General features: G+C 37.6%; 1 protein-coding gene across 1 annotated transcript; it reads left to right on the top strand.

The window, feature by feature from the left end:
• The first annotated feature begins 2,169 nt into the window (after positions 1-2,169).
• Positions 2,170-17,641, top strand: LOC105032254 (probable galacturonosyltransferase 14). The gene is made up of 6 exons (XM_010906649.4): positions 2,170-2,634; positions 5,245-5,303; positions 5,429-5,584; positions 13,002-13,589; positions 14,536-14,838; positions 16,775-17,641. Exons 1-6 carry the CDS (start codon positions 2,424-2,426, stop codon positions 17,060-17,062), a joined length of 1,605 nt encoding a protein of 534 aa, XP_010904951.1. The 5' UTR covers positions 2,170-2,423; the 3' UTR covers positions 17,063-17,641.
• The last annotated feature ends 5,577 nt before the right edge of the window (positions 17,642-23,218 follow it).

Below are 23,218 nucleotides of genomic sequence, written 5' to 3'. Positions count from 1 at the left end.
CCCGAGAACCTGTGAGAGAGGTGTGGCGCGGACGGCTTCATACAGACCCAACCCGTGGAGAGAGAGAGAGGTTGAGACGCTAAGAGGAGGAGCAGAGAGACTTCTGGATAGCGGACAGTGGTCACTTCAGAGGTTCAGGGGGATTTTCCTAGAGAGAGAACTTTTGTGAGGGAGAACTTTCTGTGAGGAAGAAATTGGGTGTACGATGGTTGAGGATGAGATCTCTTTTTACAATATATTTTTTTCTAATAGTGAAGTTTGCATATCCCGTGGAGGCGAGCCTTTTTTAGCGGATCTACATAATTGATTGTTTTCTGTTTTATTTTTTCTTTCTTCCTGCTGCATCGCGTGGTATCAAAAAGATCCTGGGAGGTGGTGTCTGATCAGATATCCATCCAACATGGTTAAGAAGTGACTCTGGAATTAGAATTGGAAAGAATAATTTTTATTCTAATTATTTGATTGGAAGAAGTCCTATTTCCATATCAATTCCCGAGGGATATAGCAATATCTTAATCCCCAAAATGCAATCCTTATTTTTTTTGGTATTCAAGTTTCATTCTTATTTTAGTTTTGGTTATGAATCAAACACGTTGGAGGGTATGTCCAGTTTATTTTTTATTTCGATTTCAATTTTGATTGCGAATCAAATTCGCCTTCAACGTTGTTGGCTTAATACCTTTCAACTCTCGGAGTTATGGACGGTGCTAATGGTATTCACCAACCCTCGAGCCCTCAATGGGTATTTGCCTGTTCCCACCTACCCCTACGTCGAAGTCCTCTCAATAATTTTAACCAGTCAATTTGCAAACCAGCTAACTCCAAATAGATAGGAAGAGACCTTTTCAAATAACAGTCGTTTAAAACCGACCGATGTCGCCAGTGGGCTTTGTTGTTTTCATAAAAAGAAATTAGACGTTAATTACTATGTCCTTGAAATTAATAGAATATAATATATTAAACTTTACTAGAACAATATGTAAACCATAACTTTAGATTATCATCACCTTTATTCCAATGGTTCTGTACATTATAGTACAAATCTAACTAAAACGGGACAATATCCAAGACTCCCAAAATATAGAAAGGCGCTCACCAAGGGAAGTTATTTAATTATCTCTGTCCTCTTATAGCTCAACTTAGTTAAACATTTATCCTAAACTAGTTGGGATTTATGTCCCCTTATCAACCCGCCAAGCAAAGTCATTTAATTATATCTATATCAATATTCTCTGTCTTTGTATCATGCCCTATATATCGGTATCATTCTATTATAATATTGATATCCGATATGATACGAGATGGCAAGATGTGCTAAATACTGATAGGATATACATATCATACCAATAATTATGACAAATCTTTGTTTATATCCTCTCATAGCTTAATTAAATTTTGATCCTAAACTAGTTGGGATTGTACTCTTATTAACCTACCAAGCAAAGTCATTTAATTATGTCCATATCTTCTTATAGCTCAACTTAACTAAACCTTAATTATAAACTAATTGGATTCATATCCATTATCATTAATTCTCCGCATCAATGGGTTTGAATTTTATCTTTCATGCGAAATAATGTTGCTCTTATTTTGTGACAGCAACAGGTGGATCACACCCTATGTAGCTCTCAAAGCACTCTTAATGTCCTCCTTCTACCTACGCAAATCTCATGGTGGTTATAGTGCGATCCAAGCATGCATATAATGAAAAGGATCGAAAAAGATGTAACCCGAAACCCATATAATGAAAAGGATCGAAAAAGATGTAACCCGAAACCCACATTAACTCCCTAAACATTGTCCATCTGTCTCTTTCCTAGTTTCATTTTCTCGTTGAAAAAGGACCAAGAACCTTAAACAAATAAAAGTTGATTAATTAGTTTATTTCTTAATTTTGGTGTGCTTTTATGCAAATATATATTTAAATTATTTATAATAATAAAAAAAAAAAATCCAAAGAACGAGGAAGAAAGACCGAACAAGGCCAATCTCTCTCTCTCTCACGGAAGAAGGAAAGATCCCCCACCGACCCAACCATCCCATCCTTTTCAGTTAAAACATTAAATAACAACAACAGCAACAGCAACAACAACAATAATAATAATAATAAATTAATAATCCCAAATTTTTATTTTTAATTTTAATATATGGTATAGAAACGAGAGAGAGAGAGGCAACTTATGAATCGCTCCCACCCCCGTTTTCGAGTCCCCAATGCCGGATCGGGAGGCCTCCCAAAATCCCACCTCGCGATCCTTCCACTCAGTCTCCGCCGCCGCCTCCTCCCGATCCGATCGCCGCTGCCGCCGCTCCCTTCGATGGGCCGCCTCTGCTGCTAGGGCCGCTGCCGCCGCCGCCGCCGCGATCCCCACGTCCGCCGCCCCCTCCGCCTCCGCCGCGACGGGGCGGCCTCGGCGACGACGATGCAGCTACGGATCTCGCCGAGCATGAGAAGCATCACGATATCCAGCAGCAATGGGTTCCTCGACTCGATGAAGGTCAAGGTCGCCGCGCGCCACGTCCCCTACCGGACCCTTTTCCACACCATCCTTGCCCTCGCCTTCCTTCTCCCCTTCGTCTTCATCCTCACCGCCGTCGTCACCCTCGAGGGCGTCAACAAGTGCTCCTCCCTCGGTAAGCGAAGCTCCCTTTTTCTTGCCCAAAAAAATTTCGACATATTTCAGCTTCAAGTTGGTTGGGATATCAAATGGAGGTGTTTTCATGTTGTGAATGGGTGCATTCTTGGTTGATCCGATGCGCTTCTGATTCGAATTGATTGTGAATTCCCATTTGCTTGGTGAATAGCGCAAATTTTTGAGCTCAATGTTGGTTTTGGGCCTTTTGGCATCGACTGGAGGGGTATTTAATGCTCGGGTGATTGCAAGGGGGGGGGGGGGGGGGGGTTGTGGGTTGATCCAATTTGGGTATTGATTTGGATGGGCTGATCCAAGTTGGGTATTGTTTCGGCTGGTCTGTTTTTGCAGTCCTCCCTCATTGAGCTCCCCATTCCCTTGCCAAATTTTGAATTCTTGAGCTGGAAGTAGTGGTATTGGTTGGAAGTTATGTAATGTTTTGGGTGGTCTTAAGTTCTTCATGAGTTGATCAGCTATGGTTATGGATTCGAATTGGTAGGACTTGTCCTTTTTGGATTGTTTTTGACTCCTATCTCAGTGCCCAGCGAGCTCCCATTCTCTTGCTAAGCTTTCGAAATTTTACTTTTGAGGTTAGTGCTGGATCCATCAGAGTTGGTCTAATTGCGGATTATATGCTGATTTGTAGTGGTAGTGGTCTTTTTTATATTTGATGGATATGGGGTATGATGCTTAAATTGGCAGTTAAGATGCTGATTTGAGCTGGGATGATCTTTTGGCTTTTGGTTCTTTGATTGGCTGTTTCTGAGTTTGCATTGCTGAGTTTTAGCACAAATGGTCATTTTTCTTTTTCTTTTGTTTTGCCTCTTTTTTTTTTTTTTTGATACTATTCTGGCTTTTGGTCCCAACATCTTGGCTTTTGATCTTTTTTTTTTTTTTTTTTTTTTGATGCTATTCTGGAGTTCTGTCACGGCCTTCTTCCTCTGGATTTAGGATGATTTGGCTTTAGCTAAACTGAAATTTGGTTACAACTTACAAGGTTTTGGTTTTGTTTGTAGATATTCTTTCATTTGTCTTATACTTGTAATGTCCCCCAACTCCCCGCCCCAAAGAAAAGGAGTTTAGCCTACCTATATTTTTGCTATACTGTTCATCTTTTTAGGCTTTTGCTTTCTTTCAACCTAGTGCACCTTAAAAAGAATTTCACTCTGGTTGATTACAAATTATGTCATAAATGCACTCTTTGCTCTCTTTTTCTATTGTGCTTAACAAGGTCACTATAAAGTTATTTATTGCTAGAAAGGCCTCTGTCGAAGGAATCCTATCATACCTTGGTGAATATTCTTTAAAGAAGATTATATCATACTTGAGTAATGAAAGGTTCAGTAAAGGAGTTTGTGGTTACAAGGGTCCGAATGTCTTCTGTGTGATGATGACAACTTTTTTTTTGTTATGAGGAGAAAAGGTTTGATATGATGGTGAGATTTACTACTTATTAATTTGTTTTAATTGTGATTATGAGGCTCAGTTAAATTAGTAAGAACACCTCAATTATAATTAAAATGGATGATATGAGGCTTCTGATGGTTTCATAAGCTACTGATAAATCACACACCATTGAAGTTAGGAAAATTTAAAGTGCATGATTGAACAACAAAATCTGGGAAAGCATTGCTATAATATCCATGGTTCATGCTAGGAAAAATTCCCCATCATGATATATGGGGGAAAGAGTGGACAGCTGGGAATAGAAAGCAGGAGTATTTGTGAAAGGAAAGCCAGACAGAGTAGTGTTTGATGAAAACAGAATAGTACTTCTATTGGATAGAGGAAGGTGAATTCTTGTCTGGAGTACTATCTTGTCGTCTTTTTCACTTTTCTTGCCTTCTTTTTACCTTATCATTTTGATTATCTGGAATGCAAAACTGAACCTTCTGTAATTTCTTAAATTCTGACACTTTTTAATGAATTATCACATTGAAATGAAATTATGATGAATTTGGATTTAAATTTGATCTTTAGTTGTCCAGGTCATATGATATGTTTTTCATATTTCTTTTATTCTTCTATAATCTTATGCGGTTTATCCTTGGCATCTTAAATTAAATCAAGTTACATGCAAACTGTGACAATTCAATTAAGATTTTTATGATTTTCTCCTTTTAGTTCCTGTTTTATATTCATTTTTTCAATTTTTTTTTTTTTTTTGTTTTTTCCATTTGCAGCATTTTGGATCTACCATTGTTTCTTGTGGCAACAAACCAAGCAAGCCATACTAAGTAAAAAAGCTAAGCATAACTTGGTACCCAAACAAACAGCAAGCTGAGAAGTAAACATAACTGTTCTCACAGCACATTCCTGTTAAGAAGTTAAGTTCAATGAAGCTAAAGTTGTATACTCTATTAACCTATCACAAGTACATCAATATAATGATTGCACAAGCCAAGGTAGTCCAACTAAGGGAAATGATTAAATGCACGAATTTGACAATGAAAGGGACCGTACTTTATGCTGCTGTTTGACAGCTTTACTAAATTCAACCTATGACTGAATAACAACACAGACAAAAAGAATGACAGAAGGGGAAAAATTCAAGGATTCAAAATAGTATGTTGCATGCATATCTTCACTATCATCTTTTTCTTTGTTCCAGATTGTCTGGGAAGGCGACTAGGGCCCAGGTTACTTGGTAGGGGTGGTGATGATTCTGCGGTAAATCTTGACATTTTACTATATATTTTCTTGGTTCATGATGTTGCAATCACTATATGGGTTGGATTTGTGAATGAAGAAAAGGTTGCTTTATTGTCTTGACTAATCTGATTGAATTGGTGCAGAAGCTTGTAAGAGATCTGTATAAGATACTTAACCAAGTGGATTCCGAGGAAATTCCAGGTGGACTGGAGTTGCCTGCATCATTCAGCGGGTTTCTCACTGAAATGAAAAATAACCAGTATGATGCCAGGACATTTGCCATAACATTGAAGGCCACGGTATGCAATTGATTGTATGTTGTTTATCCATTTAGTTGTTGCATTGTTGAGATCACTGCATTGGAGACAGATTCAGAATTGTTAGTTGTTTTCCTTATTGAGTAAAAACACCAAAATATCGCTGTTGTCGTTTATTCAATGATCAGCATGTTTTCGTGCATGAAATAGCTGGATATTATATGCTTGAGACCATTTGTTACTCGAGAGTCAATATGCTTGAAATTATTCTCTCTCTCTCTCTCTCTCTCTCTCTCTCTCTCTCTCTCTCTCTCTGTGACATTTGGCCTCAAACTTATTGTTCTAAGTCAAGGATGGCACCCCATTCTTCTTTTTATTTTTTATTTGTTTGTTTGTTTTTTTTTTTTTTTTTTTTTTCACGTTTTGTTGTTGTCCCACCCTACCCCCCCTCTTCTCTTCTTATTCTTTACAAAAAATAGAATCCCCCACCTGACCCTTTCTTAAGATTACCAAGCCCTCTCAAATTAGTTCTATGATAGAAGCTTTCAACTTACACCTGGGGACAAATCCAGGGGGGCTGGAGGAAGGGTGTGGTGCTTCTCTTCTCTTTTGGTTCTCATCATAAAAGCTTCAGATTTGCATCTTTTCTTAAGTACCTTCTTGAACATTTCTTATGCTAGCAAAGGTATATAGCTTCATGTTACCACATCGTGCTGTTGCCTTGATATCAACCTCAGTGTTTTAAATGACTGCCATGGTATGTGAGCAGTTGGAAAACAGCATAGTAAGTGCAGTGTGAGGATGCATCATAAGGTGCATAAGCCATAGTTGTTTTTTAGTATTTATAAATTTAAAAATACATAAAAGCACAATAATAACATTAAATATCTAATAATAATACCAACTAATGGTCAGTTACTACTTATTACTAATACTTGCTAACAATATTCATAACAGTAGTCACATAACAGTGCCTGTATCCAACCTGGCTATAACCTGCATTCAGCTACCAACTTATTGAACCCACAAGGGCTCGTATAGGCTGCATAAGTCAGCTGCATATGTGGCTGCATAATGCTAAGTGGGCCACCTATTTGGTTCATATGCAGCCTGGTCATATACAGTAACCATTTATAAGAAATTTGTACAGTTCAAGGACCACAGTAACAGTATATCGCTGCATACACTGCTGTTAGAACATTAATCAGCCTGTGACCTACTTATTTGTCTCTTTCTTTTTGGCCACTCGAAGAAACCTTTTTCTTGAACTGAAGAGAAGAATGTCATACAACATTGCTTTTTGTACTTGTAAACTAGTTTTTGGTTTAGCTTTAGCTGCATTGTCATTTCATCATTTTTGGGATGTGGTGCTGTTGTATCTGAAGTTGAATTATCACAGTAAAATCTAAAAAATGTCTTAGGAGCTACATAACAAGCCAACTTCTTGAAACGGGATGCATTGCCTGTTAGATGGTTTCAAAATCTAGGGAATTCTTTATACCTCTGAAATTAAGGTGCATTGCATAGCTTGTGTTTGCAGTCAGGAAAAAGTTGAGTAGCACCATCAAGCATTTTGTGATATGATGGTTAAGATGCACATGGCTTCTCTGGTTGTTATTAATGTTATGGTTTGGTACATCTTGAGTGCATAGCTGAATGGCTGAACATGGATATGATACTATTAGGCATGGCAGAACTGCAAAGTCATGGGCGTAATTTTTTGACTTCATTGGGGTCTATGGGCTTATTAACCATTCTAAAAGTTTAGTCATGGGCCAAGGTGGCTTGACATGTTTATACTAGCCTAGTAGGATTTGGCTACCAACAAAATGAGACAATTTTTTAAATTAATTTGACTATATAATATATTGATGAAATGTTTATACACCAAACAGGTCTGATCCTTTCGAATGTTAAGCAGTTTTTGGTTGAAAAAATAGAGAATTGGACTTTGGACCTGTATTGACTTGGAGGAAGCCTTTGATAGCATCTTACAAGAATTATTTTGGTGGTTGATAAGGGAGGGATATTTGCTAAAAAGCAGTTTTGAGCCCTAAAATGATAATCATAAGGATATATTGGCTATTATAATAGGTTGTCATGGTTACATTATTTATCTCTAGTTGTGGTATGCATTCACTCGTAGGCTGTGATGCTCTTACTTCCATTTGTAGCGATGAGGTAAATAATTGTACCCACAAAGGGTCAAATGATAATATGTTACTTGTGGATAATATAGAGTTAATGGATGAGTAGGGGTGAGTGCTTCATTGGAAATGTAGAGTGGAATTTTTTTAAGAGAAGGACTAAACATCAGGAGAACTAAGAGTAACGAACGTTACACAGGGAGTGCAATCTTAGTCAAGATGCAATTGAAAATGGTGTCTTATTATAGTTATGGCCAACAGATATCACATATTAAACATTTGCATTGCATAGTGTATAAGGTACCAACAAATGGAAAGAAAAATGAAGACCTTTCTAACTAAATTTTTAAAGGGAGAAATAAAGTGGAAAGGTGCTAATAAGGAGTTAGGTAGTCATGCCTTTATTAACTAAAAGTTTATATTTTATTGTGAAGCATATCTCTGATCATGTTATATTGGTCAGAATCTCAAGAATGTTGTGGGAATTGCAAGTCTGGAGGTAGATCTGAGGTCAAATATTGGATGGATTTACAAATGTACGCATTAAGTTTAAAAATGAATACAAGGGAGGAAGAACTGATGAAAAGCAGTCAGGAGATGTTATGCGAGCTTTAAAATGCTGCATGCTGGTTTTTCATCAGTTCTTGCACTGGTGGTATATGTTGTGCCTTGCCATGCTAGTATCTGGCACAAAGTAGCACACATGAGCATGCACTGGCACACAGCTGTGCCACTTAATCAGCTGGCTTTAACAATATATCTGTCCTATGACACAAGCCAACATGTCAATCTCTAATGGTATGTGCATCTCATAATTGCCCAGACTATTTCAATCTGCCTTATGAATCCTCATTAGCTAGGCATTCGTTCCTATTAAGGACTGCCTTTGATGTTATTGTAAGCTTTTGAAATTCTCTGTCACAAGTAACATCCAAGCTACTTTAGGTCTTTCCCTTCTCTTCCTCAAATCATTTGTGAAATATCTAGAACCTTCTTGATTAGAGCCTTCTTGTATTTTCTTTAATCCTCATACCATCTCAGTTTGGCTCTGCATCACTTTCTTTATCTCTGCTATACTTCTTACTTATCTTTTCTTATATCTCATTTATCTCAGATTCTCATTCCTATCACATTTAGCTCATTTTCATGGACCGTCTTTGTTTCCCAACATTTTGGGCCATCAATCTTGTTTATCTTACTAGCATTTTATGAAAGTTTGCACAGAACACCAAGGTTTGCATTGGTCAGATGCGGAAGCATGTTTTTCATTCATCCAGTTCTATTTCATTATATATGTTGTCAATTATCTCTTCATTCATTTGTATAACAAAGTAGTAGAAAATGGCACCTATCACTTTGCAGCATCTCTTTTCCATCATGCTTCATGGAGGCCCTATTTTTGTATCTGTATTAAGATATGGATAAAAGCTATTTAAGTCCATGATATGAAGCACCTTGTCTAGATATTCATCTAGTTAATTGATAGGTTAAATGTAAAAACATTTGAGTTTAAGATTTTCATTATATAACTCTAAGTCCATAACAATATGCTATTTCTGTTATCCTTAAGATATGGATAAAGCCTATCTGAGTCCATGATAACAACACCTTGCCCAGAGATTTATGTGGTTAATTGATTGGGTGAAATATAAAACATTTGAGCTTATTATATAACTCCAAACCACAAAACAATATCAAATTAGCATTATCTAGAGAAACAATTATAGAAATATATACAATATTAAGTGATTTAGATTTATAAAATCCATTTTGTTAGTCCATATATGTCGCACCCTGAAATTTCAACTTGCTCAAGGTCCTAAGATGTAACATTATAATCAATCAAAATATAATAAATTTTAAAATCCTCGAATAAAACATATGATTCAACAATATATGACAAATACATTGCAGTCTGAAATATTTGAGACAAGATCCACTTTAGCCACTATTCACTGAACTGTCCCGAGCCGAGCGGTTTAGGGTGTTCCAAGCTGTACCGGTGGCAAATTGGGATGGTTCGGACAGGTAAATCAAAACACCTGATGAGGGAGAAGGAAAGAGAAGAAGGAAGAGAGAGAGGAGGGGAGAGGAAGATGGGACAAGGCCGTTGGAGGCCGACAGTGGCCTGTCGAGGCCGTCGAAGGGCCGTAGAGGCTTCCGCGGTTTGATATCACCCAATAGGGCGTTTAAACGAGAGAGGGGAAGCGACGGTATTTGAGGATGTGTAGCTGACGGAGAGGTCGTCCGAAGGTGTCGGATGGCTGTCGTGGCTACCGAACGACATAATCGATGCTTGCGGTGCCGCGAGCATGCCCCTAGTTTTGTTTTTTTTTTTGAAATTGGGATTACATTGATCCCGATTTTTTTTAAAAAAAAACTTTTTAGTGAAGCCGGCAACTTAAAAAATTCTTTAAGTGAAGTCGGCAACTCAACGTAATCCCCATTTTTTTAATAAAAAAATGCCTGTGGTGCTACAGGCGTCAATTACGCCATCTGGTGGCCAGTCGGTGGCCCTCCAGCGACTTCTTCAGTGGCTTTTTCTCTCTCCTTTTCTTTCTTTCCTCCTCTCTATATCTCTCTTTTTCTCTCTTTTCCTCCTCTTTGGTTTCCTTCTTTTCTCCTGTGTCGGTTCGCGCCGGTCCAGTCCGATACAGATCTGTACCAACTCATACTGTCATTCGGTTGGCATGGGTATCGGTTCCAATTCTGGCTTTCTTGCACTTTACAACATAAGCACATTTCCCAATACAAATACAATACCTTGAATTTAATCCAAATCTAGTTACAAACACCATGATTGGCTTGTGGACAGCTCTAAAAAAGCCTGTGGTATAGCGTTCGCAAGTCCACATGGGCCATGGCAGGTCCTTAACCTGGTGAGATTATCGGGGCTTAAATGGGAGGAGCATGTGAGCACACCCATATAGGCGTGTATTTACTGCCACTTAGTTTGTATGCTAAGGAGCTCTTAGGTACCTATACAAACCAAGATGCCCAAAATATAACTTCTTGGCTAGCCTTTTTTGGAGAGGTACCTTTACAATTTGCACACCTTGATGCTCAAGTTATGATGAGTTCGTGTCATGCTAGTTAGGTCTTCACATGATTGTTATGCCATGGTATGGCACTATTAGAGTTGGAATTATATATGTATGCAAGCATCAAAGGAGAACCGAAAAATTTGATTCTTTCTAATGGTCTTAGAGTTTTTGATGCTATTGCTTTTGGAAAGCAGTTAGATTGCATATTGTACCAATGGCTTTTATAGAGGAATTCATGTATGTTTGACTTACCATAAAGTGACTTCTTTTCTATTTCTTATCCTTTAGGGCCTGTTGTTTTGAGGGTAAAAAAATTATCCAGGAATCTATATTTTTCTGGATAAGTATTTCTCAGGCAATATTTAGACAGAAAAATAATTTATCTATATTTTTTTATGTATTGAAAAATGGCTCGGGAATCTATTATTCATATTCTTTTGCATTATTGGTTTTCTGGATAAGTTGCTAAGATCCAAACATATTTCTCATAATATCTTTTATTATATAAATATTATTACATATAATAATATAGTATAATATAATATAATATAATATAATATATTATAGTAATATATTATATTATGATATTATTATTGTAATATATTATATTAATATATTATTATATTATACCATTATATTATTATTGTGTTATTATAACATATTATGTAATAATATGATATAATATCATATCGTATATTATATTATAATAATATATTATAAGACATGTTATATAAATATTATTATATATAGTATAATAGATTATATTATAATATATTATTATAATATATTATATTATTATATATAATATATTATAATATTATAATATATAATATATATTATTATTATATATAATAATATATTCTATTATTATAAGACTAAGGGTATATTAGGAATTAAATAAAAAAGATTATTTTTTGGTTGATGGGAAAATGATTTAGCCACCCCCTAGGTTGGTAAGATTTTTCCACTATTTCGTGAGTAAATGCTATCCATGGAAAATAATTTATTCATTTTGAAAAATATGAGAACATGAGTAAATTGGTCAATGAGAAAGTTGATCAATTTTTTCATGATATTTACCCATAAAAGAACTGCCCCTTAGTGCACTTGTAAATTTAGCATCAAAATCATTGTGTTGTTCAACATTATGTAGATTGGGTGTTGACAATGTAAATTCATTCACGTTATTGTTGATGTGTGATCTCTTATGTCAAATGTGCACCTAATTGTCGCAACTTGCCATTCTTATCTTAGAAAACTTCCGCTAAATATGTTTTCAAGATACTGACCTACATAAATTTGGTAGGATCCATTTAGTTTTTGTTTATAAGTTGCACGTCATTTGTATGATTTGACTTGGTGAAGGCTTAAAAACCATATCATAATCATCATCAAGCAATATATTATATTATGCCAGTATGTGAGATTTAGAAACAAATGTTCCATGCCATATTGTGCATTGGCTTGCACTAGCACAAAAGGATATCCAAGTTTGTTAGAAGATACTCCACAAATAAATACTAGAAAACCCTTGGTTTATTATTTAAACAATTCTTATCATTTTATCAACCAGATTGACATAATTTGACATTTAATCCACACATGTGGATGATATACACTACAATGCTTCTTGTATATGCATTTTCTTTTACATTTATATTGCTAATATAAACACATTATATTATATCAACAACTCCAGACCACAACGACAAGGCAAGTGGATCTTGCAAAAAATTACATTTTCAAATAGTCCAGAATCGCAAATCTGAAATAAGAACCAGTTGCATTATTACATGCATCTGTTTAACAACTGATTTGTTAATATACTGAACAACTTTACATTGATACATATAAATATGTCTTTTCTTCTGTTGTCCATATCATATTGATAAGGTCAAAACCTGTAACAATTGATGTATATGATAGGATATTAGTGATACTATGAATCATATTTGCACTTATTTCTTATGAATATTCTTAGTGATCATTATATGGGGAAACTAAATTTAGCAGCAGCTATCTTGAATCTACATAGAATTCTTTTTCTAAAGAAGTAAATGGATAATGTGGGGCTTACTCCATTTCTTTTATCAGATAGAATGTTGTATAACTTCACTGCAGTCTTTGATTACACCTGAAATTTGTATTTGGTAATTGTAAATTCTTTTGAGGCTCCATTCCATCAATTTACATTGGTTTTTGTCTTTTCTTTCTTCTTTTTTGTTCATTTAGAAATTCTTAGAAACTTTTTTTAACTGATCATTGCAGATGGAAAATATGAACAGAGAGGTCAAGAGAGCAAGGTTGGCAGAGCAGTTGAACAAACATTTTGCCGCAAGTGCTATTCCAAAAGGCATTCATTGTCTCGCTTTACGTCTGACAGATGAGTATTCTTCCAATGCTCATGCACGAAAGCAGTTGCCACCTCCAGAATTGCTACCCTTGCTCTCTGATAACTCCTACAAACATTTTATTTTAGCAAGTGATAACATCCTTGCAGCTTCCGTTGTTGTCACCTCAACTGTGAGATCCTCTTTGAAACCTCAGGAGATGGTCTTTCATGTCATCACTGACAAGAAGACTTATCCAGGGATGCATTCATGGTTTGCACTGAATCCTATTTCTCCAGCCATTGTTGAGGTAAAAGGTGTTCACCAGTTTGACTGGTTGACAAGAGAAAATGTACCTGTTCTCGATGCTATAGAGAACCACCATGGTGTCAGAAACCATTATCATGGAGATCATGTCGCAGGGTCCAATGATACTGACAATCCAAGGGTTTTTGCTTCAAAACTGCAGGCCAGGAGTCCAAAATACATTTCTCTACTCAACCATCTCCGTATTTACCTGCCTGAGGTAAATCTACTTGATCATTATAGATATCCTTTGATGCTGTAGATTAATCTACTTTGGTCGAAGATTGCTGTCAAGAAACCTAATGAAATTGCGTTTTGCATGAGAATCAAAAGTTGCTTTGGGAAAAAAGGTAGTGCAAGGACTGGACAAAAGCTGAATGTTTGCTCAAGCTGCTGGGAAAGGTTGAAACTTGGATTGTGGGGAACCAGAAATCAGAAGAAAGAGGAAAGGTTGGCAGATATGTGTGTGTGTGTGTGTGAGAGAGAGAGAGAGAGAGAGAGAGAGGTGTTCGAATGCAGGGGTTTGGATTTTAAGATGGATAAAGATGTTTTTTTTTTTAAAGAAAAATAATGTTTCAAGAGATGAAAAATAGAGGGAAGGAGAGAGAGAGAAAGAGGGAGACTTGACATTTGATATGCTTGGGTGTTTCATGAGGTAAAAAACAGAGGTGGTGACAACAGAGCAAGGGAGAGGGACTTGACCTTAAAGATACTTTGGTCAGGAGGTGGGGAGACCTCCAGATTCTCCCTTCCTCTGGGCATAAATACAGGATTGCCTCTGGGGGTAACTAAGAATGGTTAAGAAAAAGAAATTATGGTCTTTACCTCTTTTGTGAATCATGGCTAATTATTAGCATAACTTCACCGTTTAAGAAAAACAGCAGGGCTTTAAGGGGGGGGGGGGGGGGGGGGGGAGGAGAAAATCTTACTCACTTCATAACTGCTAAGAGCACGAGGTTGTTTTTTTCCCCATGATGTTCACTTGTAGCCAATTAAACAGTTCTATTGGACTTGGTATGACAGATCCTAATTCCTTATCTGAATTGTGAAATGAGATTTCATGCATCAATTCCATATGACTTGGAATGGAAGCTGTCTTCTTTCATACTTGAATTATTTTGTTGGTTATCTGTAGTGACACTGTGCTTTGTAATGTACCCAAACAGCTTTTTCCAAACCTCAACAAGGTGGTCTTTCTTGATGATGATGTTGTTATTCAGCGTGATTTGTCACCTCTCTGGGAAATCAATCTTGCGGGAAAGGTAAATGGGGCTGTAGAAACTTGCAGAGGTGAAGACAAGTGGGTGATGTCAAAGCACTTCAGGACATATTTCAACTTCTCTCATCCCCTTATAGCCAAGAATTTGGACCCTAATGAATGCGCGTGGGCATATGGGATGAATATCTTTGACTTAAATGCATGGAGGAAGACAAGCATTAGAGAAACATATCATTACTGGCTGAAGGAGGTAACATAAGAATTCATTTGCCATCTAGTATGTGCTTTCAATATGCACAAGTAACTATCTTTATTTGGAAACTTACGCATAATTTTTTTTCCTTTTTCTAATGATGGTATCTTGGGTTTTAGAAATGACTTGTGGACAATCTCATGCATGCATTTGCATGCTAGTTTGGATAGATCTTCCATTTCCAGAACATACTGAACATCTTGAACAACATTTCATAGTTATCAAGTGCCGACAAGAGCTTCAAATTATACACTGGAAAAATGCATGTGTGTGTGTGAGAGAGAGAGAGAGAGAGCTCAGAAACGTTTTATTGCATTGTATAAACTTGTCAGATTTATTTTTATATTTTTTTTCTCTATACACCCAAATACTCTTTTGTAAATAGGCAACTAGATTATGAATTGTGTTTCAGGATGGCTTTTTGGTTTATTCTTTTTTGCCTCAGATGAATGCAATTTGCTATTTCTTCATGTGGACTTTTTTCCACTCCTGGGGAGCTGTAAAGGGTGCCTCTGTTTTTGCATGAGCAGAAACAGATATAGGTTGCATTGTCGGCCTTGTCTAAACCAAAGTTGCCCGAGCTAGGAGTCTGGTACTATTTATTTGGATCAGTATCAGGTCTAATAACTGGCAGTAAAAGTTCTTAAGAATCCTTTGATTGCTAAAAAGTTTTAGTTAAATAAAACCTGATAGTGTTACATGAGCTTGACCAGATAATAAAAAATTTAGCTTTGCTACCTACCAACTGGCACTTTAGGTTTCATGGCAACCCCTTCTCCTAGTGAAAACGTTGCCTTGGCTAGGAAATTGATACCATTTATTGCTGGTTTCCATAATATTTAATGAATGGTATTAAAAGTTCTTACTGGGCTTTCTGGTTTTATTTTTTAGTAGAACAGATCCTTTTAAACCTGACTGCTGTAGAATGGCTTTTGTAGAAAAGAGGACATGCTTTCCAAAAAGTCACTTTCAGGTTTCGTGACTTGCCATTTTTTTCCGAAAGAGGTTTTATGAACTGCCACCGAATAAGCATTTTGATATAGCTCATTTATTTCTGCTCTAGCTTAAACCTGTTCTAATGAAACCCGATAAACAAAGACCCCGAAATGCTAGAAACTATAAACTAATCTTAATTCAAAAAACTGGCCCCATGTAAATGGGATGAGGCTTGCTTGTTCAGATTAAAGTAAGTGAGGTAGTCAAATTATACTAGTTCATTATATATGACATACCTATAATGATTTGCATAACTCAAAACAAGGGTATGTATCTAACACAATTTAGGTGCTAGATATAAAATGAATTTAGGTGGTTGCGCTCAAGGTCGTGTGCTGTATTTGGGTTTATGAACAATGTGAAAAGGTATGCATGATCATGAATGTGGAGAAATCTAGGCATGGCAAATGCAGAACTTGAGTTGATTTAGAATCAGTAAGTTATTAGCATACCCTTGGATTTGTGGCATACACTAAGTGGTTGGGATGCCTTAAGATTATCGTATCTGTAAAACATGTTCACAACAATACATTATAGAACCTTGAGAAGAACTAACAACAATTCATGCAAATTAGAAACATAGAAGTTTCTATCTAGGAAACATGATTAATGCATTTCAGCTAGCCTAATGCTCAACTCTGAACAACAAATATTATCTGTTTGGGATAAGTCTTGAATAACCTTCCTTTTTTGCCGGTGACTTAACTATCTAATGTCTTTGACCCCTTACAATGCGAGTCATATACCTTCTCATGACTTTAATCTGATATTTTACGTCTTGCCCTTCTTACTTGCTGTTTTCACCCAAAGCTTGCGTAATAAGAAAAGGTGTCCCAGTTGAAGTTCTGTTTATATTGCAGATTTCACCAAGAATAATTTCATTAGAGCTCAGGGAAGCCCTTAAACTTACAAATGTATATTTATTTTTTGGTTGCAGAATCTGGTGGCCAATTTGACACTCTGGAAGTTTGGAACATTACCACCGGCCCTTATAGCATTTAGGGGCCATTTGCATCCTATTGAGCGATCATGGCACATGCTAGGCTTGGGATACCAGGAGAAGACCAACCTTGACAGTGTGAAAAAGGCTGCCGTGATCCACTACAATGGGCAGTGTAAGCCATGGCTGGAAATTGGGTTTAAACACCTTCAACCTTTTTGGACAAAACATGTAAACTACTCCAATGATTTCGTAAGGAATTGTCATATCTTTGAGCCTCAATGACAGATCAGAAAATAGGACCTCAATGATAGATCAGAAGATTGGATGAGGTAAAAGAAAGGAGGTAGACAAATGTGAGTTTTGCAGCTCGGGGCATGACATGCCTCATAGAAATTCAAATATTGGTCACAGACCTATGCAGATACCAAGATATTACTGGCGGCATGAGTGATTCTTTAATTTGTATCATATTGACGCATACTCTTTTGGTATACTTCATCAAAGCCTATCTGAAGGGATATTATATCCCTTTTCTGGTGCAGAAGAGCAGCTAAGCATAAAGTGCTCACAGAATTGCAGTGGAACAGCAGACTGCCCCGGTCAGTCTTACAGGAGCGACGAAAGTATTGTTGTCGAGGCACCCCAAATTGATTTTTTTTATCCTTATCTTCTTTTTTTTTCCTTTCCTATATATTTTTTTGTACTCCCAAATTTTTGTTTCATGCTGTTAAATGTATTCATCCGGTAATTGTTAGAAGGTAGACATTTGTTAGTGTAGGGATCCCATTGAACTTGCAGGGAACTGATATTTATTACCATTTCATGAGATATTTTTGGCAATGTGCCGATAATTTTTTTCTATTGGATTGTCTTATACCGAGTTGCTTTCTTTACTCTGGATAATGCATTTTTTTTTCCATGTGCAACTTAATGACAGCTTTTGATGCTGAGTGCCTACGGGAAGGATTATAATAGAAATAACTATAACAATTCTTGGCTTGATGTCAGGAAAGCTCAACATTCTTCCTTGCACAAGGGTGGGATGGCCAACGAAATTAAGGGCCTGTTTGATATTGTTGGTTTTGTACTTTCCCTACAAATACGTGAAACGTCTTCATGGGTTAATTCTTTGCTTAGATTTTTTTTGCAGGAAACAGGAAGCAATACCAAAGGCAAATGGATACTAAATTTTCTCCCGAGAAAGCTTTTGTGCATAGCATGTGGTGTAGTAAAAATATATCATCCCATCTGATTAGGTTATATAATTATTGCTTTTCAATATATATTTAATGCTTGCAGTTTTATTTTTTTTATTTAAAATTTTAAATAATAAATATATATTTTTTTTAAAAATTATGATATTCTGTTGTCATATTATGATATTTGGTAGTCAAATTATGATTTTTTACACAACAGTAAATCATAATTTGGCCACAAAATATCACAAGGAAGAGTCATTTTCATCATTTAAAATTTTATAAATTTTTAATGATGAAAATATCTTTTCTTTTTTATAATTTTTGAAAAAAAATTATGATTTTTTATTGTACAGGAAGTCGTAATTTGATCATAGAATGTTATAATATGGTTATAGATGTCATAATTTTTTTAAAAGAAGAGAGGTATTTTTATCAATTAAAATTTTAAATAAAAAATAAAACTGTAAGTATTAAATGCGTATTGAAAAGTAGTGGCTACGTGGCCCAATAAGGTCACCAAATGCAGTACACAAAGAATCTCTTTTTTTTCCAACATCAAAATACTTATTAATATTGGGGGGATGGCATCTTTAGTCCCATATTGGTTATGAGTTAAGAGGAAGTATGGCTTATATAAATTAGAACATTTTCTTTTGCATGAGGCGTCTTTTAGAGGGTAAAACTATGAGGCTCCAAATGGCTAAGATTCACTGAAGTCCAAAGATGGTCAAAGCCAAAGCTCGCCATTATTGCGGAAAAGAGCTCGGCCCGACACGTGAGGTATTGTCTGCTTCGACTTAGAGGTCTCACAGTTTTATCTCTCTGAGTTGAGACCTAAAAGGTGTCTCACGTGGGGAATGAGCGGACCTTTACCCATAAGTGCGAGTCCCTCTTGACTCACAACTGATGTGGGATTATTGGTGCCCTCCACATTATTAAAACCACAACAGAACCCCTCAGTCAAGGAGACTCCGATTGTGTACAGTTCGAGAAGCATCACAGTCAACCGAGGTGGACCTCGGTCCCTACCTGGTATGCCAACCTGTTGCTGTGGAACTCCAGCGGGATGTTGGTTTGGAGCTAAGTAAGTGCGCCTTTCTTTCTGAGAAGTAAGAACTTGCGACACAAGTTCTCTTGCCGAAGATTCTCCAACAGGTGACCCTCCAATATTTAAGTTAGTTGAAGTTGAGGAAACAGTAGAAAGAACCAAGAGCGTGAGAGCTAAGAAAATATCTAATCAAAACTTATCCTGGTCCCCCTTCTTACCTTCCTTTATATAGGGTGAAGTAGCCGTTACCAAGTAACTTCCAGCAGTTTTCAATACCAGAACATGAAAGTTGCGGCCTGTAAGTGGATGGTTATTCTAGCCCATGAATTTATAGTCGTGGCCAGTTACTGCCCACATCGAGTAACCGCTTTTCGGCTCCTCATCCTTCAAGGTCGAGCGTTACGAGTTCTCCACAAATAGTAGTAGATACATGACCGACCTCCGAATAACATAATCGATCGGTCACTGAGTTGATGACTAAGTTACGATTATCCAGAACAATTCCAAACATATTTGGCAAGTTACTGAATTACATTGCTAGATCATCATCTTAATTGAGAATTCGAGTATTTACCCCAACACCTATAATCAGGGAAGACAATTCGAATGCAGTGGGTTCTTGAGATGAAATCCAGCCAAGAAGCCACATTTAAGGGACGTTTTCTTTTTCTTCTTTTTAGCCTCTTGTCACTCGTCTCCTCCTGTGGTGACTAGAGAGAGGAAATAAACAAAAAAGTGTATTTTTTTGTTTATGGACCATGCTAGTGCCCGCCTATCCCCACTTCTCCCTTTCCTTTTTGTTTCCTTGCAAAGTTTTTCAGTTTTGAATTTTCATCGAAACATTATCCTCTATCCTCAAACAAGCGACCTCATTTGGTGCATGTTTTTTTTTTTTTTGAAAGTACTCATTTGGTTGCTATTACATTAGCTGACGCAAACAAATACCAATTGAAAAACATAACTTGATAATAGATATGCATGCACTAGACATATCAACATATATATATATATATATATATATATATATATATATATATATATATATATATATATATATATATATTATTGTTGCAAGATTCGGAGAGGGTGCTAATGGGGCTGGAACTAGATACCGTTTGGGATCCGAGTCACCAAAAAAAACCTACAAAGGAAGTCCACATTCGTCAGGGGTGTTCCAACGGAGGACCCTCCAATACTTAGTTGGAGCTTTAGGAATAGTAGAGAGAAAAGAGAGAGAGAGTGTGGGAGAGTAGAGTATTTTTCTCCTAGTTCTCCCAATTTAGCTTGCTTATTTGAGGATTTCCTTCGTACCTCTTTTATATGGAGGTTGAGCCCGCAGGCTGTTATTCGAAATCTATAGATTTGTTAGTTCTGATTCTCTAAGCCATTGGGCCACATTCTACCTATTTAATAGGAGAGGAACTCTACCAGCTAAGCTTTGGATTAAGGTTGTTAGTCATGGATATCCATTATGAGCTTTACCCATGTGAGTAGTCGAGTCGGTGGCCCTGGGTCCACATCTAGTGTGACTTCATCAAGTCGCCTTGGGTACACCCTAAAGAAGGGGGTCTATCGAGTCGGTGGGTCACCTCCATAACACTTATCCCCCACTTCCGAGTTCGAAATGGCTTTTTGGCTTTGAACGAAGGAAGTAGTCAATTCGGCAGGTGGCTGCCAATCTGATTCCCTCTTGGAAGCATTCGCTTTATTGCACTTGGAGGAAAGGGCTTCTGGGGTTTGACAATGTATTGTTTTGTGATTCGTAGCATCATTATTAGAGAATGGAGCTCAAGGAGTCACCGAATGATGCCTAGTGGGGAAGAGATCTAGAGATTGCTTCTAGATTTGCTGGGACTCACCATATATCTGGTGTTGGTAGGCTTCGAGGCATGCTTTGCAGATTGCCTCACGTGGCTCAATTTGGGGGGTGTAACTAAGGGCCGTAAAGTCTGATGCCTCTAATGTTGGCTAGGTGGTAGGATTTGGTGATTCGAGGATTGAATCTGCACCATCAGTGGTCTGTATAAAAAGATCACTCGTTCGATCAGATTTTTCACCATCTAATCACCAATTGCTCTTTTATTATTGTAGCTATCGAGGGAAGACTCCTTCCTCTTACTGATGTCGTTTCCATTGGTGATCACCTTTTCTTGTCTTGAAGCGATGAATCTGTCACTATCGCCCATCAAATTGGTGATGAAGAAGAGGATGAGCTCTTCAGATGGGGAGTCATCATCCAAGAGGCTGAGTACCTAGTCAGAGTTTTCCGCTCCCACTCTATCGTGGTCCCTAGGAGCATCGAGTGTAAACCTTGTGGGGATCGAGGACGAGCCGATGGTGGTCAAGTTGCCACAACTTGCTGCATCAATGGCCTCAGAGCTATTTCAAGCTCTTTTTCATCTCTTTGGCCAGGCCCAGCCTTCTCCTGGGCTATCAAGCATGTCGGCGAGGCTTGGGGCAGCCCTTACCTTGCCTAGAGGCGAAGGTTTCACCATCATTGTGGAGTTGATGCAGAGGGATGCCTCCATGCTTTAAGACCATCAACTCATGCAGGAGCTAGTGGAGTCAATTCTGATGTCGGTCGATCAATTGGAGAGGGGGCTCTCATCTCGAATGAGATCATAGGGGCCTCTTACGCCAATCTTCTTGGGTGAGTTGCTAACTCTCATACTTGTCCTAGTCTTTTGATCCTCTTTTTGACTTTTGCTCTTTTCTGCAGCTGATGCATGATATTGCTATCCTCGACTAGGAGCTTCAGATGGCCAAGGCCTGGGTGACAGCCATCGAGGAGGCTAGAGAGGCAGCTGAGGACTAGTTGAGGTTTGTCGAGGCTATAGGGAGAGCTGTCGCCAAGGCTAGATCCAAATGCATCGAGAAGTATAAGGGTTTGACAGAATTTAAGAATGAAGTCCTTGAGGTATCCTTGGTCACCTTCATTCATAGCTTCCAGGACTTTAAAGCGTGCTTGCATAGGATGACCCTCAAGTTGGACCTGATACACCATTCCAAAAACAATGATGAAGAAGTTGGGGTATTCTCCTCTGACGAAGACTAGTTTTTTCTTCTTTTTGTAATTGCCCTTGATGCCTTCTTTTTTTTTTGGCAATCTTTTGTAATAAAATTTTTGTTAATGAAAAATATTGTGTTTTACCTTCCAAATGAAGTTCTTTGTTTCTTCTTGTTGTTTATATTGATTGGCTCTTATTACAGTCAAGGGATCGGATGGGTCAATTTCCACACCCAAGCTAGGTCTCCCTTGAGTCTTCTTGAAGTGCTTATATCGACAATGTATGGCAGGTGAATTTTTGAAAACTGTAGACTTGCTCACATTCTAGGTGGTGGATGTTGATAGGTGCCATACCACCTTCCATGGATCAGAGAAAATGATTCGCTTAGGGGGTCATACGGAGAGAATCACATGATCTGGGGGTCTAATAGGGTGTGGCCTTTAATGCTGGCACCATCTGATAAGGGTGGTATGTTAGGAAGGACAATCAAAACTTCTTTTTCTAAGGGTCGTGGTCTCTAAGGTCCTTCAGGCGGCAACACTTGTCACACAGTCAGTGGAATATTTGAATGCATTCGACCCCTATCTCTCCTATACATAGGGCTCCTATTGCTCAAGACTGGTCTTACCTTGGTTATCTTTCACAATATCATGGTGGCGCCACCTTGTCTGGTGTCAAGGGATCATTAGTGCTTTCCTCTATCCAGAGGAGTCTTTTCTTTCTTCGATCAGTTGCAAAGTGCTTTGAGGGAATACATTACTGAGCATCCCACTTTAGCATGAGAGGTGTTAGAAAATTCCATCATTCCAACTGCAGAGCTGCAACGACAGTCACCTGAGGGCTTCTAATGCATTGTCCTCCATAGAAAGGTCTTGGACCTTTCTAGAGGGCCATCTTTTGCCTCTCCCAATATAGCTTTTCGGCCCTTTTTGAAGGAATATTCTGGAGGTGGATGGGTTTTCGATGGAAAACCAATCATGCCATCCCTGATATCCTTTAGTAGGGGCTAGTGATCATTGGAAGAGGGCTTCTCTTTATGTGTATTGTCGAGGATGGTGTTAAGTAGTGTTCAGTTCTTCGCCCAAAGTTGTCGGTTGAGCCTACGAAAGCTGACTAAGCCTGGACCTCTAGAATGAAGCGTTCTTTTGTTGAAATTTTCTTCATGTGTCTTCTAAAGTTTCTT

This window comes from Elaeis guineensis, chromosome 15 (genome assembly GCF_000442705.2).
Source record: "Elaeis guineensis isolate ETL-2024a chromosome 15, EG11, whole genome shotgun sequence".
NCBI lineage: Eukaryota > Viridiplantae > Streptophyta > Magnoliopsida > Arecales > Arecaceae > Elaeis > Elaeis guineensis.
Note: the sequence above shows the minus strand (reverse complement) of the source record. Positions and strands in the feature narration are given on the sequence as shown.

What these genes read in the sequence shown, in the direction of transcription:
- LOC105032254 (XM_010906649.4), top strand. Translation starts at nt 2,424, where the DNA reads ATGCAGCTACGGATCTCGCCGAGCATGAGAAGCATCACGATATCCAGC. An exon ending in CAACAAGTGCTCCTCCCTCG is followed by an intron (nt 2,635 to 5,244) that starts GTAAGCGAAGCT and finishes TCTTTGTTCCAG; the next exon opens with ATTGTCTGGGAAGGCGACTA. An exon ending in TCCGTATTTACCTGCCTGAG is followed by an intron (nt 13,590 to 14,535) that starts GTAAATCTACTT and finishes GTACCCAAACAG; the next exon opens with CTTTTTCCAAACCTCAACAA.